The sequence below is a fragment of the Lampetra planeri genome, chromosome 21 (assembly GCF_965212315.1).
Source record: "Lampetra planeri chromosome 21, kcLamPlan1.2.h2, whole genome shotgun sequence".
NCBI lineage: Eukaryota > Metazoa > Chordata > Hyperoartia > Petromyzontiformes > Petromyzontidae > Lampetra > Lampetra planeri.
In genome coordinates, this window is record NC_136127.1 from 5,539,159 (window position 1) to 5,564,256 (window position 25,098).

Below are 25,098 nucleotides of genomic sequence, written 5' to 3' on the forward strand. Positions count from 1 at the left end.
GATTTCATCACACACCTTCCACGACGTTCACGCCACGCGCCATCTTTTTCATTCAGTCTTTGAATAAAAGTCGTTCAGTGAGCATCTCTTGTGTATTTGTGTTTATTCATATATTATTAATGCTGTACTTATTTCTGTGATTATATTGTAAACAATTCGTAGTTATTTTTGTGATAACAGTATAATACTACAGTATTTACTTACGCAAGACAAAATATTTAAAGGTGCAATTTTGTTTATTAATTTAGTTTAGCTTATTTATTTACTTTTGTTTATTTATTCTTATGTTTCTTTTATTTCTGTTTATTTAGGTTTCGCACGCATGTGTTACATAGTTACTGTAGTTATTTGCATGCACGTTTTTATATTTACTGTAATTATTTGCATGTACGTTTTTCGCCGGCCAACATAAATTTGCAAGCTAAATAACGGCTCCGCTTTGACATTCGTTCATTTTTGACATTCATCCACGCTCTGGTCCCTAACCAGACAAAAGTGCAAGGTATTCCTGTATTGCTCTTTGGTTATTTCGGTAAAGTCACGTATAAAGATAAAATAATAAATTAAATAATAGCATACTACGACGTTTCGATTGCAACACAAGCAATCATCATCAGGTTTAAAAGAAAGAAATAGCAACAAAAATCTAACCAGAAAACTATAGACAGACATATAAGCAGACAGATATCACAAAGATACACAGAGAGAGGACACGCATAGGCACAAAGAGAGAGAGATCGTCTCTGTGACGAATACGTAAATAACTATTTGCCATGATCACAGATGATTTTCGCACTATAATTTAATTGTGATCACCAGCGGGTTTGAATTCATTAGCCAGGAATGAGTAATATTCATCGATAACGCCTGCACTCAACAAAAGCTCATTCATCGAGCTATTACTACACAAAAGTGTACAATGCATACTGTATTACATCTCATTAGTGTGGAAGGTATTGTGCTGTGCAATCCACATTCCTACCTGTGTTTGTTCTTGCTAAGTTGTTCATATGTTTGCTTTATACTCTATTGTTTCAAAAGATGGAGCAGGAAACCTCAAAGGACTCTGACATGGGTAAGTTTCACTTAATTTAATGACTGCACGTTACATCTCAGTCATCTTCCTGTTATTGGCTACAAGAGCCCTCCATACACTGCATGCAACATTTATTGGAATTAAGCGCAAGTACACATGTGCGTAGCTTTGTACTGATAAGTACAATTTCTTTGTTTTTTTTTAGAATTGACAAGAAACACACGCAGCTGTCCATGTGATAAAGTAAGTCATTTATCATGAACCGCAGCGGCAGTCATTCTGTACCCGCTGCTGAATGTGTATTTTTAGACTGCGCTTAAGCAGCTTTGTTTTGAGTGGTGTAGAAAGTGCAGGCTGATAATATTTTACCAACATCATCTTGAATGTTGCCTTAACATTTTCAGGTAAAAATGAGGCCAATGTTTCAGGCATCGGTCCTACAGAGCAGAGTATTTTTTTGTAAAGTGTTTTTTCAAAAACTATCTTAAAACATTTGCGACTATGCAAAGTTGCTTTGCATTTGGTTTTCTGAAATGTATCCATTGATTTCTAAAATAAGAATGTAACAGTGATGTATCCGCTAAACTGCCACTGTAGGTGTGCAATCACACGCCCAATGCTTTTGTTGGCTGCGCAATCTCACTACCGTTCACTTCAACAACTACAAGGCAATGCAACTGCCCCTTACCAGCTCATATTATTGTGCCCAGAAATGTCTGAGAGTAAGAGGTAGCCTATTGTAAATAGGAGATCTAACCTCTATGTAAATATTAAACACTAGCCTTTTGCCCGTCCAAGGACGGGTGTATTGCAGTACATTTGAAACTTGCATGCAAAAAGCAGACCACGACGTGATATTCATTGCATTAATTCGTGTGCAATTTGTAAGGCGGCGGTGACACAGACCTAATTCATTTTAAGGTTATAATCCCTTGTTCATCATGACGTCCTTTTTACTTTAATGTCTCAATAGCGCTACGGAGATCGCTTGATGACGTGAGGGTTCTGCCTTTGTAGTGAGGGTTGTAAGTTAACGCCGAGGAGGAGGCGCCTCGGCCCCCCATGTGGAGTGACGTCACTTGCTAATTATTATGAATGGGAGGGGGGGTGTCCATTTGGAGGACGTCACCTTATAATGATTATCACTGAGGGGGGAGGGTGCTCCATGTGGAGTGACGTCACCTGCTCATGATTATTAATAAGGGGGGATCCATGTAGAGGACGTGACCTGTTCATGATTATTAATGAGGGGGGCTGATCGACGTGGAGTGACGTCACTTGCGCATGATTATTAGTGAGGAGGGGTGGGGGGGTGTCCATTTGGGAGACGTCACCTGCTCATGAATTGTAATTAGGGGGGCTGGTCTATGTGGAGTGACGTCACGAGTGTTAAGGACTGACCATTCTTGGGTGATTATAGTCGGTATTGTACGTAAAATATTGATTTTTAGGGGGAGATAGTCGGGTTACTCAGGGGTTAGAACGTTAGGCTGAGATGCTGCACACAAAAAAAATTCCATCATATAGAATTTGGTCTTGTCCTCAATTTGGCTGAATTCCAGCTCTGAGAATGGAAATATCACTTGACTGTCATGGCAACAAACATTACTATCACATGGCAAAGTGGGTACGAAAGTGCTGCCGCTACTGTGCGGACCAGAGGTCAATGAAGGGATCTCAGAGGTTGTTCTATAATATCCATTCTTGTGGGTCATTGTCTAACATGACATGATACCGATAGCGATAAAAATGGGTGATTTTTTTAACAAAAATATAACATTTTCAAATCAAATGTCTGATCGCACAAAACCACTCAAGTGAAAATATCCCTTACTTTACAACTAATCTAGATTGTAATCTAAGGGTTGATATCACTTAAGATGATTTATACAAAATACCACAGGAGGGGAGGCAGCCGCCCTCCCTGCTCCCTCTCGCCTACGCTGACCTTCGCCTGCTCATGCTGTGCCCGTTGTACGCAGGGGGAGAAAGGAGACCCCGGCAGGATGGGCTTGAAAGGGGAGCCAGGGGAGGAACACGGCTCCTATGTCGCGGGCCCCAGGGGTGAGCCGGGAATGCCAGGTCTTCAGGGAGCTACAGGCCGTATGGGGCCCGTGGTGAGCACACTTTTCACACATGACACGCATTGTTATCGCTCATATTTTATTATCTCTCTTTAACAAAAAAAGTGATTCATGTCCATTTTTTATATGATAGTCCCACAGTGGAATGGGTATGACGCTGGACTTGCAATTCAGAGATCGCCGGTTCAATCTCCCCGGCGCAGCAGTTGAACGAATTGTGCAAGTTTCTTAAAATCATCTCGGCCTCTGTCAAGCCAGTAGTAGAAATGGGACCACCACGGTTCGTCATCCCGCAGGTCACTTGTGTTCGTATAGATTGTGGCGAATTAAACCTATTCCAAGATATCTGGCCAGTGTGGGAAAGTAGACCGCAACACCCTCCAGAGGGGACCCTCTAACACTCCCTCGAGTGGACACCACTTGTGGTCAGTCGTGGTGACAAACAAGTAATTGCAGAAATTAATAAAAGTAAAAATAAAATAGAAATCACGACGTTTTGGAGGCAACACAAGCCTCCGTCTTCAGGTGGAATCGTCACAGCACGTTAGCTGTTGCCTCCGAAACGTCGTGATTTTTATTTTACTTTTATTGATTTTTATTTTTTACCTACGTGACTTTACCGAAAAAACCTAAGATTATGAATCATTGCAGTCACGTAAGCTTCAAATCTAGAAGTAATTGCAGGCCCGTGCCTTTGCCGAGAGCATCAAAAACAAAAGTCACAATAAACAAATCAATCCAAGAACCCGAGTTGAGGCCCTTGCAATAAATCAACTGAATGTGGAAACTGTGAAAATAAATTAAAGGAGAACTTTAAAGGGAAAGGGAAGAGGGATATACAAAACCAAACAATCTGCATATATCAGTCTACCTACATCAATGCAGTTATATATATCAACAGATGGAAACCAAATCTAGTTTATAATTATGGTTATAATCAATGGTTATAATTATGAAGCCTATCAGCATCATTATAGACATTGTGAAAAACAGTCCCCTCACAAATCAAGCTCATGACAGCACTACTCAATTATTCCAATTACAAAGTATATACAAATCTTAAATATTTGATTAAATCTTAACCTTTTAAGAGGTGGTCTGGTGGCTCAGGGGTCAGAGCACTGAGCCCATAACCCTGAAGTCATGGGTCTGAATCTGGGCAGCCACTCATAATAAAACAGCTTCTCAAGTGCATTGGATTGATGGTTTCAGCCCAGTCACCAATAGCTGCATTAAAATCATACGAAATATTTTAGGGGTTTTTTCACTTTATTTGGGAAATAATTCAGCTGAGAATCAAAATAAATGTTTGGTTGATTATTATTTATTCAACATTAATATCTACGGGGTGATACAAACAGGTGATGTAGGTTACAAACATCTTCTCAAGCAAAACTTGTTTTTTTTCTACTTCAGCTATTGCGTTTCTAAGATTTTAAAATTGCAATTAACACATTTTGCAGGACATATAAAAGGTGTGGATGAAAAAAGCTTATTCAAGTTTAAACACACTTGTAACATCATCTTCTAGGGATGTTGTGTGACACAAGGTGGTGAGCTGTAAGCTGCAAATGTTCCAAATGAAAGTATTTGAGTTCGAAATGTATAATTGTATTTCTGTATGATAATATTTTTTTATCATTGCCTGTTAATATTTATCGTCGTCATCGGCAAAAATAAACTCTTCCTCCAATTAAATATTTTTGTATCCTCTGCTTATGATTAATTGTTTTACTTTAATTGTGGATGTAATTATTTATTAAGTATGTGTAAATTTCCTTTCTTTGCATACATAAAACGTATCGTTTCTCTTAAAGTTAATTTCATCTCGAACTTTACAACTAAGTGTCCTGAGATTGTGGTGCATTTGAGCACTTTACATTAAAATTGGAAATGTATTTAGTCGATACTGTATCTGCAATGTCCTTTTGTCTTCTTTCCCGTACAGGAGCTGTTAATAATATATGATTTGTTTAGCCCTAATTATGAAATCAGAATATAACATTTTAAATTTAATTTTACAGAGAGGAAATAACATTTAAAGAGAGCTATTATTTTCATATTGCAAGGCAATTTGATAATTTTTCAGACATCTTAATGCATATGGAACTGTCTTAGATGTCGATGTCGCTGGCAGTGGTGTGAGCTTGCAGGCCCAAATCTGTTCAACATCAACGTGCTGCTTTCTTTATATCCCTGCCTCTTACCCTACTCATCCCCATTACAGTTTGCAACCATGACTTTTGTGAAAATTGTTATGCAACTATGGCATCCCATAGGGCCCCAAGGGAGATTCAGTGATGGGCCCCCCAGGGATACCAGGGACCCCAGGAGCTAATGGGCAGCCAGGCTATGGCCTGGAGGGCCCCACTGGGCAGCCTGGGCTCCCTGGTGCCCAAGGGCCTCCGGGAAATCCTGGAGTAGGTGTGCCTGGTAAGTAAAATCCAACCAAATCTATGGATTATTTTGCATTGTTCAATGAAGCTGTTGCTTTGCCACTGCGCCATTGAGAATTTGTTCTGAGACTTAAGGGGCATGCACTGAATGCGGAAGAATGACGACAATTGCTGCCTTTGTGCTTTGCTTTACGGACAGGAAAACCTGGACCACGAGGCCACGTTGGGGAGCACGGAATGCCAGGGTCCCCTGGCTTCCCCGGTTCTGCTGGCGAACCAGGGCCACCTGGCCCTCCTGGGCCGCATGGACCTCAAGGCCCTCAGGGACCTGATGGCTCTACCGCGTCCTGCGATCAGAGTTCACTTGGGAATGGGGTAGGCCAGGCCTAGGCTCCCTACTATCAGCAATTATTTATAACAACTGGCAGTTGCCTTATTCCAATATTGGCAAATGCCTGTCTTCTCCTGATTTGAGAAGAAATGCTTCGCTTTCTTTTGAGGAAAATGTTGTCAGTGAAAATAATTGAATAAATGTGCAAATAAATAAGTCATTGTAAGAATTTAGTAGTAATATGTAATTTAGCAGCATTGAATACTACTCAAGGCACTTTATTATAAGAAAATTCACTGCTGGATGAAGGCATCCCGAAGGCATGTTGCGGTCATGGGGAGATATTTCCCCATGGCTGGAAATTTAACTGTGATGGCCATTTTTTTTGTGAAATGCCCTAACCACTCTGCCATCACTGAACCCCATATAGCTTTCACAACACACAAATGTGTGCATTGCATGTACAAAAGCTCTCAACATTATCCAGATCACGAGCTCAAATAACTTAACGTGTGGTCATTGCGTCAATTAGACCACCAACTCAATGAGTCTAGAAAAACGTGGCCAACGGACACTTAAACCTCACAATTTAACGTCAAATATTGTTGTACGTCAATTCAAAATTGAAGCGTTTGACCCACTCATATAAGAATGGAGTGGTGGTCACCTCTGTTTGTCGCCCTGAGCCAAAATGCTATTGCCGGGCTATTTTCTCCAAAAGAAAACCACTCTTGACTTCATATATATCATTGTATCAATATCAAAGGAATGAAGGACTAAGTTCACCTCTGGGATTTCAAAATACAACCTCACAATTGTCAGCCAAGCACTGGCCTCTGACTAAGCAATTTCTAACGAAAACCAAATTCAAGTATTGTGACCTTTTTTGCGCAGCGGGCGGTACAGAAACTCCAACATTATCCTTCTTTTCGTGACATGGGTGCGCACGTTCACACGGAGCGGTCATGTGTGCGCAGGTGCTTGTGTTTGGGAACCACCATGAGCTGGTCTCCCACAGGGCTCGAGACGGCTCCCTGGCTTATGTGACCCAGTCTGGGAATCTCTACTTCTGTGTGCCTGGAGGATGGAGAAAGCTGGCAGTAAGTTTATTTTCGTACTGTGCCAATCAATAGTCAGTATTGGTTAGAAACATAATTGACAGCTTGTTGTCAATCTTTGAGTGGATGAAGGCCGCCCCAAGCTATGTCATGCACGGGGGTTGTTTTACCATACTTCACCATGCTAGTCAGTGCAGATTGGTGAAGGGGGTACGGGAGGGGGGAGTTCCAGGACAAGCTTAAATATCACTCGCCACGAATGGAGCCGGGTCCAGTGAGCAGTGCGCTAACCACGCACCACCCTGTTAGATATTATGGATCATTTAAATTCAAATTCCACTGACAAAAAGAGCTTGTGGATGTTTATACAGACTTAATGTTGTTTTATTGTCGAGTGTAATTTTACCATTCAATATAGATAAAGCAGGTCTTTGTTTTCAGTAGGTTATGTGCTAATCAAAGCAATTGTATTTAGCTGGTAATCATTTACTGTAATGTTTAGTAGATTACTATAAAGGCGTTATTTTATTAATGGGTTGATGCAATGAACATATTTGTTTTTAATCCCAAGAACCAAGAAGGAACATGCTGTACCAAGTGTTAATAGCCAAAATTTTTTATTATAAATCAATAATAGCCGACCTGCATCTTTTGAGATGTAATATAATTTCTCGATGGGTAAATGAATTACAGAAATATCCACTATTGTGAGTTACATCCATTTTTTTCAATGCTCTTTACCATCTAAAAAAAACACTTATAGATACAAAAAAATCAATTGCATTTGTATGTCTGGTGAAAAAGAACGTTGTCTAAATTTAGAATTTGGTCCTTGTGTTTCTAGACTGTCACCAGAGAAGTATTTAGTATTAAAAGTAAAACACGTATCTGTGATTTAACAATGTGTTTCCCTTTACCCTCAGATTGGTGAATTTGAGCCAAACACACTCAATGAGAAATTGGTAAGTGTGTTTGTTTTATATTCTTGGGTCTTTCGGTAAAGTCACCTCGATAGGTTCAAAGAAAAGAATAAAAAATAACAGAAAACTACGTTTCGATCGCAACACAAGCGGACTTCAGAAGGCAACCACTTGCGTTGCGATCGAAACGTCATAGTTTTCTGATATTTTTGATTATTTTCTTTGAACCTATCTACGTGACTTTACCGAAAGACCCAAGAATATGAATTCCTGCAGTCACGAAAGCTTTAAGTCATGTGTTTTTTTAACTTTAGCACGAAAACTTGAAGGAAATCACTTGAGTTTCAATGATGATAGTGATTATTGACAATTGATTTTAGCTAAATAATCAATTGCATTGTGTCCCTGTTTTACCTGTCGTGTATATGCGGCACGTCCTAACCTACTCTTTCATTTGCTCTGTCTCAGTTGTATCGACTTTCTCATTTGTATTGTTCATCTCATTCGTACTGTTGACTTAGTTCTGCCTGTTACGCTTCTACTCCTGTGTTTTCCTTGTTTGCCCTCTTGTTCTCATGTTCATTACCCGTCTCATTTGTGCAGTCTCATCGGTCGTATCTTGTTTGTATTGTGGATCTCATATACTTTGTCCGTTTTTATATTATATTCTTGGTTATTTCGGTAAAGTCACGTAAAAGGGTAATAATGAAATAATAAAAATAAAACATAATAAAATGAAATTCTCACGACGTTTCGGCCACAACGCAAGCAGCCGTCCTCAGGTGAAGAAACAGAGCTGTCGGAAAGAGCCTCTCTCCTCCCACCCAGCTTAAAATACGCTGCCAAGCTTAGCAATGTTCATTAAGACGTTGTCTTTCCGACAGCTCTGTTTCTTCACCTGAGGACGGCTGCTTGCGTTGTGGCCGAAACGTCGTGAGAATTTCATTTTATTATGTTTTATTTTTATTATTTTATTATTTCCCTTCTACATGACTTTATCGAAAGAACCAAGAATATGAATCCCTGCAGTCACGAAAACTTTTTATATTGCCTTGCTTGTACTATTTGTGTCATTTGTATGAAACTGTCTTGTTTGTACTGCCTTATTTGTCTTGCCTGTACTTTCAAAAAATGTGTATCGTCTTGTGCATACTATTTGTATTAACTATATCGCTTGTATTGTCTCATTTGTATCTTGTCTATTACATTTTTATTGTTTATGTTGCTTGAAATGTCCGTATCACTGGTATTGTCCAGTCAGCTCCGTTAACTTCGATGTAACATCGGTTTACAACAATCAGTTCTCACGCTCGCAATTCAATCTATGCATCATGAGCATAAAAATCTACTTTAATCAATGAACTGATGCATCATAACGTTCATATTAATTGCTTTCCCCACTCCATGTCCATGCAGTTCCTCCCCTACGTACATCACCAGTCAGAGGTGTCTGATCAGGGCTTGGCAGCGCAAAGCGGCGGAAAAACTCTGTGGACAAATGGACGTTCGCATGCTGTACGTGAGTCCAAGCTGCAGCCAGGGCCTTTGTTACGACGCCATGCTCTGCATGCTGCTACGGGGGTCATGGCAGTTGTTGTCTGTGCCTGGCAGTGATACCGAAACATCTGGTGGCTGGTAATGATCATGGTCAGCCACCTTCAGATTAACCTGAGCGTAATGAGTGGATGGTTACAGCCTAGATTTAATGAATCTGTTATACGTGGGTTTTTAATCAGTTTAGGCTAATTCATGTGATGTTTCTATCTATCAAACACATTTCTTTGGTGATACTGCTGCATTGGAAGTGTTGCGCAAACACAAATGATTAAACAAAGAAACTCAGCACATTAGTCAATAGCACTGCGGCCTTAAAAGGAAAACTATATCACAGGCGACGTTTCGGGCAATGGCTCTTTATCATGGCACATTGAGTTTATTTGTTATCTGTATATGTAGGACGATAGACACATGGGGAAGAAGTCATTCGAATAAAAGGGTGCTATTTTGCAGTTATGATGAAACTGTGAGTCTACAGATAACAAAAGTAGCTCTATGTTGTATTGTGCCATCTTGTTTACAAATACACATTTTGCTGTGTTGCCATATGCATTTAAACTCAAGTGTCTAATGCAAATGAGGTGTTTGATTTCCATGATATCTTATCAGGATGTAAATTAAGGCTATCCACCTCTTTCTGAAGTGCCCTTTTCTATGGCCGTTTTCGGAAATAACGCGTGAAGATTTCAGGGCTGGAAGAGTTCCCGAAGGATATTTCATGATCTCAGGCATCCACTACAAAATAACACTTTAAATGTGACTAGTGATTAAGCGTAAAAGACGGGCTTAAAATAGTTTGCAATTTAACACGATTCGCACACTCACTCCACACCTACACGTGTGACATGGCGATTGATGCATGCTCACCTTCCTTCCAATGGCTCAGTGGTCCAAAAAGGAAGACTGACTTCGAATTTTAGATGGGGGTTGATTGAACTCATCCCTCTGAGGTTGATGACATGATTACCACTTTTTGATAAAGTCCACAGTGGTTGCCCAATGGAGAGACTCATCCTGCCATCAGAATATGTAATGTACACCACTGGCTCAGCTCTGCCTCCGTTTTTTTAATTTCAGAAAAATAATCACTTTGACTTGTTTTGACATTTCATATTCCTTTGTGTGCTGTTTCACAATCTCACCCTCGCGCGCACACCCTGCTGGTCCGGCACTGCAGCTCTACATGGCAGCCCTAAACACGCCGATAATGGGCAGCATGGGCGGCCTGCGGGGCGCGGACACACAGTGCTTCCGCCAGGCGCGCAACGCCGGCCTTACCGGCACCTTCCGAGCCTTCCTGGCCTCTCCCAACCAGGACCTTAATGCCATCGTGGACCGTGATGAGGCTGCACAGGTGCCCATCCTCAACCTCAAGGTGAGCGGGGGGGGGGGGGGGGGGGAGCCCCCCCATTGGCTCATGGGTCAGAGCACTGAGCCAGTACTGCTGAGTTCAGCCACTAAACTGAGTTTTAAAGTACGGTGAGTTGATATCCTCAGACTGATCACCAATGGCCAGCTCTGAGAATAAAATAAATATTTCAATACCATGAAATCATCACTTCTTAGCATGTGGAGGGATAACATAGAAATTTGGTGCAATATGCATCCATAGGCCAATCACTAAAGGTGGGCAGGTGGCATCGTTGACCCTCTTACTTGGCCAAGTTTTGTCTTGCACATGTGCAGGCCATTCGGAAGAGAAGAGAATAACGATGAATTGTGCCGTCATCGCCGTTGTCTCTGTTGACAGAACGAGCTGCTCTTCTTCAACTGGAACAGTCTGTTCACTGGAGACGGGGCCTCTTTCAACCCAAATGCGCCCATCTACTCCTTCGACGGGGGCAACGTGCTCACAGACTCCAAGTGGTCAGTACTGATTTCATGACCTCGCAGGTCCGATACAAACAGATAGGAGGGGATAATGCTCGCACTTCACATGGATAGTTGATTTAAAGCTTTCGTGATTGCAGGGATTCATATTCTTGGTTCTTTCGGTAAAGTCACGTAGAAGGGAAGTAATAAAATAATAAAAATAAAACATAATAAAATTAAATACTCACGATGTTTCGGCCACAACGGACGGCTGCTTGCGTTGTGGCCGAAACGTGAGAATTTCATTTTATTATGTTTTATTATTTTATTATTTCCCTTATATGTGACTTTACCGAAAGAACCAAGAATATGGATAGTTGAATGTCTACTTGCTGTACTGCCGCCTATAGATACCACCTATTGCCTACAGGTGGCAGTACAACAAAATCGTCTCATGATCCATCAACCCTACCCCTGAGTTTCCCATTTTAATGGAGCGTTTTATTAACCGACTTACTTGGAAAAATAAATATTGTGAGTTGGCTAAAGCAGTGGGTCTTCCTCACGAGTCATGATTATAGTAGCCAGTGTTTATAACCATACATTTTGAACACAGCGTATTTTACAACTGTCTGGAGCAAGACCAAAAAAGTTAAGGCAGGTGCTGGCATGTGGAACCAGAATAGATCCTTCTTTGTCTTTATAGATCCCATGGCACTTTGCTAACTACTTTGATTTTGTGAATCCCCACTAATGATGCATCCAGTCTCCTAGGAGGTCTAGGACTTCCAAGCCCCAATATCATTTTAAATTTAATGATAAATGGCACTACAAGCGAAATCAATAACTGAGAGATGTTTCAAAGTTTAACTCTGTTGAACTTATTTAATCAATATCGGGTTCTGAATTGCCATTTTTTTGCAGGGCATAAACCCGACCCCTCAAAATGAAAAAATAAATGATTTGCTTGAGTCCCAAAAGCGCTTGGCCCGCTATCGGCGCATGATGCTGACATGCGCTTCCGATGTGCGCTGCAGGCCCTTCAAGCTGGTGTGGCACGGCGCGGACGGGCAAGGGCGCCACAAGCATGGCCACAGCTGCACTGGCTGGCGTAGCAGCAGCGACGACGTGGGCCAGGCCTCGGCCCTGCAGTCAGGGCGGCTGCTGGATCAGCACACGCACCACTGCGCCAGCCACTTCGTGGTGCTGTGCGTGGAGAACAGCTACCGGCACCACCTGCACCAGCACGGCAAGCGGAAGAAGTAGATGGTGCCCAGCGGTGGTGGAGTTGAGTGGAGTGCAAGCGGGGTTCTCATTGACAAGGTGTCCTCGGAAGCTCAGAAAAAATGGTACCATTGTGTCAGATGTTCACCCCACCCCCGGGAGAGATCTTAATCATATTGTCATCTTAACGATGGTCTTACTCAGGAACAACTATCTCCTTCAGATCTTTTGTAATCATGGATTTCAGATCTTAGTTTCATTGAGTCATCATGTTGCCTGTCTACTGCATGGATTTATTGAACATAATTTAATTCGGGTCTCTGAGAAACCATCTCATCACGTAACCACATCAGTTTCCTACTGCAGGAACATCAGAGTAACCATCTCACGTAGGTCTCGGGAAAATCAGGCGGTTAGAACCTCAGTATTCATCTCATTAAATGTGCCTAGTGCAAAGGGATCACAATAAATCACCCATTTGTTACTGTATGTCATCAGGAGGGAGATAGCTTTATCATATCACTGTGTCACCTGCCACATAGGGCTCAAATAGGCCTTTCACAGTTGCCATTTGGATCCAGCAGAGAGATCTGCACACGTGCAAGGAGCCTTATCTGTCCTTGTGTTGCATTTCCGTAAAGGGCATTGTAGGTTCCATGACAAAGTGTGGGCAGTTATATTAACGGGTACAGGACGAGTGGTGTAAGTCATATTTGCTGTATGTCACTGCACACTTGCAAAAGCGAACCTTTTGGGTTGCAATATTTTCTGTTTTTAGTTCATGTCATGTGTGGGAGGTCGTGATGTCTCTTTGCACTTTCAATCCAGTCAAACATATTATTGACCACGCTTGGTCACTGAACAGCATTATTTTTTTTGCATAGACCCTACCCTCATGAACGATCCAGAATATCCTGCAAACAATACACGCCGGGGGTGATAGATGTTCCAGCCTCACAACAAAATCACGAGAAATGCCCACAATGATGCGCAGACCTTACATATTAATACACACAGCAAGTAGCTGCACAAATCTGCCTGATTGTGCTTCACAGGTAGTATACATGCCCCACCACCCACCCACAGATGAGAGCCTGCCACGTATGTCATAGGGGCCGTTCATAAATGAGGTCACGCACCTAGGGGGGTGGGGGGGTCAGACATTTGTGACGATGTGTGACGAGGGGGGCGGGGGTGAGAAATGTGACGTCACAACATCAGAGTGCAGCGCCACATTAAATACGCACTACAATGACAATAGTTTAAAGTAATTTGAAGCATGTTTTATTTTCAAAATGGATTTTTTTTTTGGGGGCGGGGGCAAAGCTTTCTGACGTCATATTTGAGGGGGGTCTGACTTTTTGTGACGCCGTGTGACGAGGTTGGGGGTCAAAAATCGTCCAAAATCGCGTGACGTCATTTATGGACGGACCCATAGGTATTTTTTTTTAAACAGCGTGGGGGATTAATAATGAATGAAGTGTGAACAATTTACTCCGCTGGGTAGACGTGGGAGGCCACTGATGGTGCTGCGGTGTAAAAATAAATGCACTAAAAAACCACGGATGTATATTTACTCTGCATTTTGTTTGCCAGTATAATGTTGTGTTATCGACAGTGTGCTTTTAGTTATCTCCTATTGCCTTGTGACATATCAGTTTTATCTCACTGTGCCTTGGGTCACTCTTCTACTGAATACTAATTCATCATCTTTGCTTGAATAATAACAACGAATGCCAAAAGCAAAGGTAACGGTCACATTCATTAAACTAAAAAGGGGTTATAACAAACAAGTTCCTTCTGCGTTGTTTTGGTTGAGTTGGCATTCAGTGCTGCATTTACCAGGCTATGCCGAGCACAGTCGTTAGAATATGACATGAAAAGTCCTATGCAATGGTGAACACATTAGGTAAGTACATTGAAGTATGTTCGATGTTTTACCTATTTTAAATGCTGCCTAGGTTGTATTGCAAAAACGTGTGTTAATCGACCGTGCTTGCTATACTCGAGAAATGATACTTCATATTTTAATTGGCAACTTGATACCATTAAATATGAAAAATGTTGTCTTGCATTTACAACAGCCTCTCCCGGTTGAATGTTTTACAAAATACCATTGGCGTCCTGTCCATATCAAAAAAGATAAACGATTTGGATATCACCATTGGAACCTCATTTGCCAGTAAAAAATATGATAATTGTTTTCTTACCCTTCTATCTGGCAACAAAACTGACACCTTTTTTTACAAGGAGTCATGTTTGCATAGACCACAATACCTGCAGTCATAATGCAAACAAAAAACATAACTCTGATAATGTGCACTGTCCTTGAAGTTGATTGGTCCACACCCGAGACAGCTTTCCTTAGAGCCTAGTCTCACATGGGTTGGACCAGATGACGCCAAAAGGCGCACAACTCAAAGACAATGCACCATCAAAGTATGAGAGTTCGGGGTAAGCATTTACACTGTACTTTGATGGTGCATTGTCTTTGAGTTGTGCGCCTTTTGGCGTAAATGCTTACCCCGAGCTCTTACACTGTAAATGCTTACCCCGAGCTCTCATACTCTGATGGTGCATTGTCTTTGAGTTGTGCGCCTTTTGGCGTCATCTGGTCCAACCCATGTGAGACTAGGCTCTAAGGAAAGCTGTCTCGGGTGTGGACCAATCAACTTCAAGGACAGTACATATATTATCAGAGTTATGTTTTTTGTTTGCATTATGACTGCAGGTATTGTGGTCTATGCAAACATGACTCCTTGTAAAAAAGGTGTCAGTTTTGTTGCCAGATTTGGATATCATTACAGTCTAAGGGGCTCGTTTATACTGTATGGGCACCATAAAGTCCAACAACACATTAACTCAGTGTTAAAATAGTTTAATTTAAAGTGGTCTGTTAGTTTATGACAAACATCCTCAAGTTCCTTAAGTCCGGATGTCTCCAGCACAGCATGACAGATGGTTTTTTTTATCGCTTGCTTGCTTGCTTTTGTGATCATCAGCAACACTGTAGCCAGTTGTACCATTTCCACAAGGAAGTAACAGCTATCCATTAAAACCATTTGCCTCAAATTCACAGCAAAAAAAATTCGCTTTCATATTAAAAAAAAAACTTGTTTATGAACAAATTAAAATGACTTTGTTAATGAAAAAGTAGAGGAGAAATTATATAGACGGCGTTTCTGATTGGTGTTATATTACTCGTTTTGTTTTCACGGGACGTTAAAGGTCAGTGTTCACGAAGACCATTGTCACGTGTTACCGTCATTATGGCGCGTGCCCTACACATGTGGTGGAAATAGAGTTTGGCGTGGAAAACTTAAATTCCGCAGGACACAGGAGTGCTTCAGCCTTGCATCGTGTTAGTTGAGAGTCCATAATTGTGGCAGTGTTATGGAATCATTGGTTCCAAATGTGAATTGTCGCAGTTGTGAAAACGAGTGCTACAGTGGCCCAAATTGCTAAAACACACCTTTGGGAACGATTCGCTGCCATATTTCTCCATGACGATCAATAAATACAGCCAATTGTTGAACATGCGATTTATTTTTAAGATTGCATTAGTGCCAATTGAAGGAACATTTACAAATGGAAATATTTACTCACTCTCTGTGTGTAAAGGACAGGCAATGTAATGGCAGAACCTTGTTGTTTTATTGCTTATTGTTGGAAAATCTACCGGCTTAAAACAGACGCTCTGTTATATCATGTTGGTGTGCCAACAAAAACAATGTGATTTATGAAATTTGGAAGTCTTGTCAAGTTTGAATGAATCCCATGACAGCCCTGAAAACACGGACTTTGTATTTGGAAAGTAAAAAAGCAAAAACTTTCATAAGCCGAACTGCTGTCGCTCACAAAATTACATCCGCAAAAATCATGGCATTGCCACAATTCTGAAAATATACCAACGGCTGACGTAAGCTGGATGAAGCAATCTATTTATTTGTAAAACTGCTGTCAAAATGGTAATTTGTGCTATTAAATTGTTGGATTTTCAATGCCACCACGAATAACATTGTTTTGAGAAGATAAGTAAGATGTTCTCAATAAATGCTCATCTTGCGAAGGCACTGGCCCCTATGGGCTCTGGGTGTGAGTTTGTGGGTGGAAACCTTACAGATAGAAATCCTCGAACAATATCACCACAGCCCATTCTCCACAATTTTAAATCTCAAAACAATAACTTGTTGAATAGGTCAGTAGATATGTTTGTGTTTTTGTAATTTTCTAAGACATACATTTGCTGAAAATAAAACAAGGTGCTAACTTTATAACATAGTGCTGCAATTCCAAGAATTTTCATGAGGTTAATCAAAATTGTGTTTTAGAATTGTGTTCTCCATATACACGGTAATTGTATAATTTTACGTAGAATTGGGCGATATAATCCCTGTGAGTGATGTCCATTGAGTCCAGTTTTGGAATTCCGTGTAAGTCCAGTATATGTTTTCCTGAACACTAATAAATTGCAGTTGACAAAAACTGCTCGTCTTGTGTATTTAATGCTAGATATGAAGTTTTCGTGACTGCAAGGATCCATACTCTTTTTTTTCGGTAAAGTCACGTAGGTGAAAAAATAAAATAAAATAAAAAACAAGAATAAAATAAGAAATCTAATTTAAAATTTCAATAACCAAATTTTGTTATTTGTATTTCTATTTAGAAATAACTAAATTTAGTTATAAAATGTATTTATTTCAAATTTTTTTTATTGTATTCTCATTTTTTTATTTCTATTTTATTTTATTTTTATTTTTTCACCTACGTGACTTTACCGAAAGAACCAAAGAGTATTTCATGCTAATTTGTCACCACTATGCTAGCTTGCAAGGAGTTAAAACTGCTCAAATTCCACCCCCTAAAATGTGTCAGGGGCACAAACACTACAATAGCCGTATGTGGTGGTGTGTAATATTTGCAGGGGAGGCCCAACTCTGATTCGATACCAATTGACACCAGTGTGTGTGGAGCCAGGAATCAAACCGGGGAAACCAGGACCGCAGTGCAGTGTGTGTGTGAACCAACATCGCCACTGTCAAATGTGCATGGGTGTGTAAAAGAATACACAATACGTATTTCACGTGTATTTAAAAAAGCAAAATAAAATAGCATTCCGATGATTAATGCATCCTCTGTGGTAATGCAAACCACACTCTGACATTTTAGTCGGCATTCCTGCAAATTCTGAAAATAGCAGTGATATATTGTCACATGATTCATTCAACGCTAAAGGTGCAAATACAATTGAAGAGAAAAAAACCCTTGGTGCTAAACCAATTTGTAAACGTATTAACTGCCAGCGGAAGTTGAAACATCAAGCGGGGATTGGGAAGCGCAGAGTGGAGGGGAAGAATAATGTTCACACGTGTTTCTTTGACTCCATCAATCTGCCGAGTGGCCGCATTTTGGCTGAATACAAATCAGAGATTCGGGATTATTGTTCTTTACGTCACGTATCGACCTCCACATATCTGCCCTCACCAATGTATCTCCCACACCCAGTGCTGTATGTGTGCACGGTGTAACTGTCATATTTTGTAGATGTTTACAAATCCGACCTTTGCAAATGACACACGGTGACATCCCGTGTACATTCGTTCGCTTCCTGAGCGCAGCAAAGCGTGTAGCTACATTTAAAGCAGTTTGCACTTTATTTTTGTTAAGTAACTTATTTTTATTCTTGGTTCTTTCGGTAAAGTCACGTAGAAGGGAAGTAATAAAATAATAAATAATAAAACATAATCAAATAATTCTCACGACGTTAATTTTATTATGTTTTATTATTTATTATTTAATTACTTTCCCTTCTACGTGACTTTACCGAAAGAACCAAGAAGATGAATCCCTGCAGTCACGAAAGCTTTAAATCGAAATTTAACTTATTTTTGTCTGGTGGTTGTAACTGTCATATTTTTTTAGACGTTCGTGTATCCGGCCTTTTCACATATCCGCCTATGCCTCAGTCCCCAGGGGGTCGGATATGCGACGTTATACTGGACTGTTCAGTCAAATCAATGCAGATGGTAAATTAGACTACATAACAGCATAGCATTTATTTGAATAAATAGGAAGGCATGATGGAGTACAATATTTCGTTTAGCAGTGCCATTTCCATTTTATCCATAAACAGCACTGCTTATGCAAAGGATATACATTTTGTGTGCGTTTAACGAGGTAAAAGTAAAGAACAGTTTAAACAGCACACAGATACGCACTCTGTATACACATTTTGTTTCTGCCGTTTTCTCATCGTTTACAGATTTGAATTAGGGGCACCTTTACGAGTTGTAATCTGGGTCAGCTGCAATAAAAAAAAAACCTATGACCCCCAAGAGAGTGGAGCACAACTGTGGGCATCTTTAACCTTTATCCTATTCACCTCCATTATCTTAGCATTTGCACACAATGGAACGAGGCAATCAAGCCAAAGCACAGTTGGTGTTACCCCACAACAGCCACATGCACTAAACAGTGATAATAATAATACTCCGGCGTGTATTAAATACAGTGTATAGATACTGTGTATACACGTGTAGTGTCCTCCTTCATCCCGGCGTGTGTGTGCGTGTGCGTGTGGTGTGCGGCGCACACAGTCGGAGACGAGGTAGTTGCAGGAGGCACAGTCTCTCTCTCTTTATTCCTCTATCTTGTTCACACCACCAACTCCAGCCTCCTCTCTCACGACCACGCTGCTGTACAGCCCAGGCACGACCCTGTCCACGTTGCACCGACGGCGTCGATCGGGCGAAGGTAGTGGTAGCGACGAGAGGGACGATGAGACGAATCCACTCCCAGAACCGGCAGTCCGGAGTTCTCTCACTCTTCGCTGCTTTTATTCCCCTCGGCGTGGCTTGGCTCCGCCCTAGCCGCGCCTCCCTCCTCGAACCCACCAGGGGCTTCCACACGAGGTCTACCATGACCCTTGCCCCAGTTCCTCCGCCCTGCCGGCACACGCACGGGTGTATATTATCAACGGCGTGTGCGCTAACTGTCCATCGCAATCTAGATTTGAAGTTTTCGTGACTGCAGGGATCCATACTCTTTGGATCTTTCGGTAAAGTCCCGTAGGTATAAAATAAAATAAATGAAATCACGACGCTTCGAGCGCAACACAAGCGTCTGTCATCAGGTGGGACAACCACAGCAAGAAACAATTGCTGAAGTGGGCAAAAGCGCTGCTGTAACAAGAGGCTATAACAAGAAGGCTGCCTCTTGTTACAGCAGCCCTTTTGCCCACTTCTTGCTGTGGTTGTCCCACCTGATGATGGACGCTTGTGTCCACCGCAGTTGCTGCTGCTGGACAGCTGTCGGCGCTGTGTCACTACACACGCATACACGTTGTGAAGATGCTGGCTGCTCAAAATTGTTGCGAGAATTAATGACAAGACTTAAAATCATCGAGTAAAGAATTAAGTATGAGGCTGCAGGTACATTTAAAACGTATTTTAAAAACTACACAGAGCACATTGCAATCGCATATTATTTTTGTATAACATAGGCGATACTGTTTTAGAAAACACTTTAAGACAGCGGAGAAAACAGGATATTGTAATCATACGGTATATTACTTATACTGTATACCAATTGGATAATGAGCCGAGTGACGAACTCAGTCCATTTTACCTTTTAATGACTGAGATTTACATCCCTTTATTCATACACTCATGCCACATGTGACATGGGGATTGTTTAACCATACTTTCACCACACTGGTCAATGCAGGTTGGTGGAGAGGGGGGAGGGGCATGAAGAGTTCAGATATCACTCACCACTGGTGCTAGCCATGGCTGAGAATTAAATTCAGGTGGACAGGTCTGTAGTGGTAGTGCGCAAGCCACTGCACCACTGCTCCACCCCATAGTAACTTTGAGGTCCGTAAAGATGGGGACCACGTGTGGGAAGTCAACTATGGTCAATCCTGCTCAGAGACTGGCTCCACCATGGAAATGTGGAGTTTTCACTGCTGACTCTGGATTGGCAATGCAGTCGAGTGCCGTGGTCATGGAGAATTTGCTAGACACGCTGCCTTGTGACTGGAATTGCAGCAAGGATTTTTTGTATAGGCATTGAGAAAGAAAAATGAAACAAACATGCATGACAATTATATGAAATGGATTTAGAAAGCTGTTGAACTGACAATAATTATAGGTAAGCTCAGTCAAAAGGTAGATGGGGGGGGCACAATGAATGGAATTAGGTAAGCCCGACCTTGAAGTGGCAGCATGGCTCATCGGTCAAAGCAGTGAGTCAGCACTACTCCGATCCTGGATTCCCATCTGGGCAGCCACCTGTAATTAAGCCATATTCTCAAGTGCATTGAATTGATGGTCTCAGCCCATTCACCAATGGCTGCACAAAAATAGTGTTGAGTTATTATTAGTCTCAATTAATTTGAGCCAAAATTCCAGATCTGAGAATTAAAGATATTGGCTTGACTGCCATTTGATAAACATTTCTCCATGCAGGGCGTAAGGATAATGTCACACCCTCTACTGTAGATAAAAGTTGTCACTCGAGGTAATTTGAAGGGATCTCAGAAGTAATTCTACAATATGTCCTTCCGTGACACCAGATACCTAGCGTGGGGTGATGTACAGGTCTGCAAGAGTTTATCATGGCATGATGCCTTTACTCGACTGATCCGATAACACAGTTGGAACAAACTAAAGTTTTGCCTCTGTTTCCACATGTGCTGCTGGAAAGAAGATTGTAGGTGGGGCTTGGTGACGTCACTGGGTGTGGCTTGTCGGGGTTTTCCCACCTTGAGTAGGTAGGATGTGAGGTCAATCGCCAAAGGGAACCCGAGCAATTTATCACAAAAATGTGTCGATTCCAATTTTTAGTCAACTCACCCTCCGAGCTCTATACAAGAAACACGAGTGGCACCTACTCTGATCCTAATGCTCCTGACTACACATGACCACTAGAGGTCATGGGAGGCTGCTTCACAGCCCTGTTTTATGGCATCATGAGTCACAGGACTTTTAAAGCTAGAGTGCCCCGATGAAATATGAAAAAATCCTACAGCGATGGCAAGGGACGTGGATCACCTTCACCACCGGAAATCACGGCGATGCACTGATATACTTACTGGCAATGCTCATCATTGACAACTGGTGATTGCGATGGCTATACAGAGGATAACTAGAGAGACATAGAGATGAAAACAGACACAGGCAAATAGACAGATAGATAGCTGCACGTGGAAGAAGCAGACAGACCAGGGGACAGACAGAAAGACACAACAGAGGATGTGTGGATTTACAGCCCATTCTGGAGAACAATAAAAGATGCCTCCAGACACAGCCTAGCATTCTACATTTAATTATTTTCAAAATTCGCTCATGTGTTCCACAAACAAGCCCTGCATATGCTTATTAAGCAGATGAGGATACATAATGATCTGTTGTCTGGATTTGCCAAGATCTGTGTTAGGGACGATAGGAGCTAATTTATAATAAAAATACTGTACGATACATTTTGGCTCCAGGTTACAAAACAACACGTTCAAGATCGCCCAACGACACAATGCATCTACCTGCAACGCATGCAAGGTGAAATGTGATTACATTAGGATCTGTCGGGTGCCCTGCTGTTGTGATGAATTGGACATTCAATATTATATTATGTTATTGCGTGTGCAGCTAATATGGAAGTGTGCTATGTGATATATTGCAATATCTACTTACATTCTGCATGAAGCAAAGTCGCAGGGCTTAACTCATCTGAATTCTACTACTTAAAAACGTTGGGGCTGATATTGATGATCACTCGTTCATTTGAAAGGTCTTCATCTCATTATACGTGTCCTTTCAATGGATGAACTTCCCTGGATTCCAAAACATTATTTCTAAAGATGAACACATTGAGCTGGGAAATGTTCACGGTTGAAACATGTAATTTGATGCAAACGATCTCTCCTGCTATTGTATTGGATGAGTTAGTACATAGGTTTTCACAGCAAATGTTAAGATTCATAATTGATTTTTAGGTTAGGCCACATATTGATCTGACCAAATGTGTGACGTTAAGACCTTTGGATTTTTATTATGACTTCTTGGATATTGTCCTGATGACGTTTAATGTAGTTTTAAATTTAACTTGATATCTAATTGCTAAACGTTTAATTGAAAATCGTTCTTCAAATACCGTTCAGCTGAAATCTTTTTGATTATCCCATTAAACACATTTACACAAATTGATTTGTTTGGCTGTTGGGTGGTTGAGGGTCTTAACGAAACATTTGGCCAAATCATTGTGGCCTCGCCCAAAAATCAATTTCGAATGTATTTGGATGTTGTTTCATTTCTACATTCAATAAAACACTTCAATGTAGTGCTATTAATTGTATATTCTTGCCATAATTTAAACTGAACAAAACATTAATTAATTTCCAAACACCGTTCGTAGGATATACATGCATGCACTTCATAAAAAATATCTATCTTATTTATAAACTGACTCCTGCCATAGGAATATATAATTTCTTCCACTATTTTAAGACCATAATTGGAGATGAGTGCTAAACTTTGTTTGGCCATGGACACACGCGCACACACAAACCGAATAATTAACGCTACACAGTGAATATGTAGATTCGCACATTTTACATATGCACGGGTAAGTTACTGTTGGTAATGCGAATGGTACCTATGCCTGCTTAAACGAAGATCTCTGCCCAAATGTAATTTAATACTCATGTACTTAAGAAACTTAACCAATTTGTGTGAATATATGAAACTTGTGAGAGGACAATAATTGAGATTATTTATAAAAACATATTTTTCATAATTCCAATACCATATATAATTCATGTTTTAAGAGATGTTTTGAGAATAAGCCCTACCTGAGAAATGTATTTAATATCTCTGATTGATAAGGCAGCAGGATTGCTTTATCAAACAGTCACTGCCAGTGTGAACGCGGTTTAAATATATTACGCATATTCAAGACGTGTAATATGTGCAACCTCAGACAGACACCCACAAAAAAGCCAACTCAATGAAACAACCTTCTGTTCTTACCACTGTTACAATAACAGTCAGAAGATACATTTAAAAATCCATTGATTTCTCAACCACCGCCGTTTATAATTGTACGATGTATATTTAGTTGTCGTTGTCATCGTTGTTCCATCTCCCAAATTGTTTTCTCTTTATGTGTGTGTGTGCAAACGTTGAAACCGCGCGCCACCCAATTAAAACGGTGCAGTCGATGCAAATGTTCCGTTCAAAATCTCCCACATCACAAATTGACGTTGCAGCAGCAGCGGGGTGGGGGTGCGTGGAGAGGGGGGGTGTGGTGCCTGGCCGCCTTGGGGGCCCTTTGGGGAAAACGGCCCCCGGGGCTCGGCGGAGCGAGGCCACTACGAGCTCCTCCCATTGGCCGCACGCACAGAATGCAAGGGGCAGGGAGGGGATGGGAGGGCGGACTTCACATCTGCTCGACGGTGTCACCGCCGCGATTATTTTTTTTGTTGTTCTGTGATCGGGCTGCTGGCTCGCGAAGGGGCGGGCGGTGGCAGTAGCAGCAGCAGCGGCGTTCAGCCAGCGGACGGTGCCTCCACCCCCCTAACCCATCCACCAAACCGGACGGGCAATTTAAAATCTTCGACGGCGATCGCTGAAAAACATTTGCACGGCCAGAGATGCGCCTGTCGCAGCGTATGCGCGCCCTTCTCTCCATCGTGCGGCGGCGATATTGAAGTGCGAATAATGCCAAACAAGCCGTTCATTTCAATGGACTGACAGACAGACGGAGAGATTGATTTGCGCAACTGGGGGTGCGAAGGATTAAACGCGGAACGGCATTTTTTTGTTGTTGTTGTATCGCTCTCTCAGTCTCTCGTGGAGGCTCCGGGGTGATGAAGCAAGCCTCTTCATTGAGAGGATGATTTCCCACCAAGGAAACGAGTAAGTGAGTTCCCTTTATGCCCAAGGGCGCTCTTGACATCACGGCGACGTGCAGAAGGACAAGGCGACACTAGTCCACCACGAACAGATGCCAATTTGCGCGTCACTGGAGGAGCGGTCGGAGTCTTCAGACGCCACGGGCCGGTCAGTGTCTCGTTGGGTTGGAGAGCCTGCGCAAGGGACGCGCTGAGAAGCCCAGGGAGGGGCGATTTGCTGCTGCCTCGACACTCCAAGGTCAACGGCAGCGATGTTCTGCACCTCGGATCGCATCGCCACAGTCAGAGATCTCCTCCGTCGCTCCAACATCTACCGGGGCAAAGGCACGCGTGTTTAAGAGACGCCCGAGTGAACAAGAGGTCATTTGGGTGGCTTTGCTCATCGTAACCCACCCTTGCCGCTGCATTGACGGCAACGACCACTGCTGCTGGAGGATACCGATTTTGTGGTGGTGACATTGACGCCGTGGGAAATCGGAGGGGCGAAGAGAGAGAGAAGAGATTGAGAGGTCGGTATACAAGTGCGGGGCTTTCGGGCACTGGGCGGGCAGCGTGAGCCACTAAAACAAGGTGAGGCAAAAGCCCCTTTTCGTTGTTATTGTGTTGACAGATTTGTGCGTTTCCACTCGAGCTGTGATGGAAAATAAACACGTTGCAGCGTCACAGGGGTTTGTTTTCGCGATTGACGCAGCCGCTAATTGCTAAGTGTGGTATTATTTGTTTGGCAGCATTCATTCATGCCAGCGTTATCAGTCAGAATCACGGAGGC

At 41.9% G+C, this 25,098-nt stretch overlaps 1 protein-coding gene across 4 annotated transcripts in view; it reads left to right on the forward strand.

The window, feature by feature from the left end:
- Positions 1 to 16,903, forward strand: part of LOC144724553 (uncharacterized) — a 44,716-nt gene extending 27,813 nt beyond the window's left edge. For all 4 annotated transcript variants that reach the window (XM_078603809.1, XM_078603811.1, XM_078603810.1 and 1 more), the window contains 11 exons: positions 1,042 to 1,075; positions 1,242 to 1,279; positions 3,019 to 3,153; positions 5,400 to 5,553; positions 5,716 to 5,891; positions 6,825 to 6,947; positions 7,829 to 7,867; positions 9,242 to 9,340; positions 10,560 to 10,757; positions 11,133 to 11,248; positions 12,232 to 16,903. In XM_078603809.1, coding sequence (XP_078459935.1) covers positions 1,042 to 1,075; positions 1,242 to 1,279; positions 3,019 to 3,153; positions 5,400 to 5,553; positions 5,716 to 5,891; positions 6,825 to 6,947; positions 7,829 to 7,867; positions 9,242 to 9,340; positions 10,560 to 10,757; positions 11,133 to 11,248; positions 12,232 to 12,460 — 1,341 coding nt within the window. In that variant the 3' untranslated portion in view covers positions 12,461 to 16,903. The remainder of the gene's footprint in view (positions 1 to 1,041; positions 1,076 to 1,241; positions 1,280 to 3,018; positions 3,154 to 5,399; positions 5,554 to 5,715; positions 5,892 to 6,824; positions 6,948 to 7,828; positions 7,868 to 9,241; positions 9,341 to 10,559; positions 10,758 to 11,132; positions 11,249 to 12,231) is intronic.
- Positions 16,904 to 25,098: the final 8,195 nt, after the last annotated feature.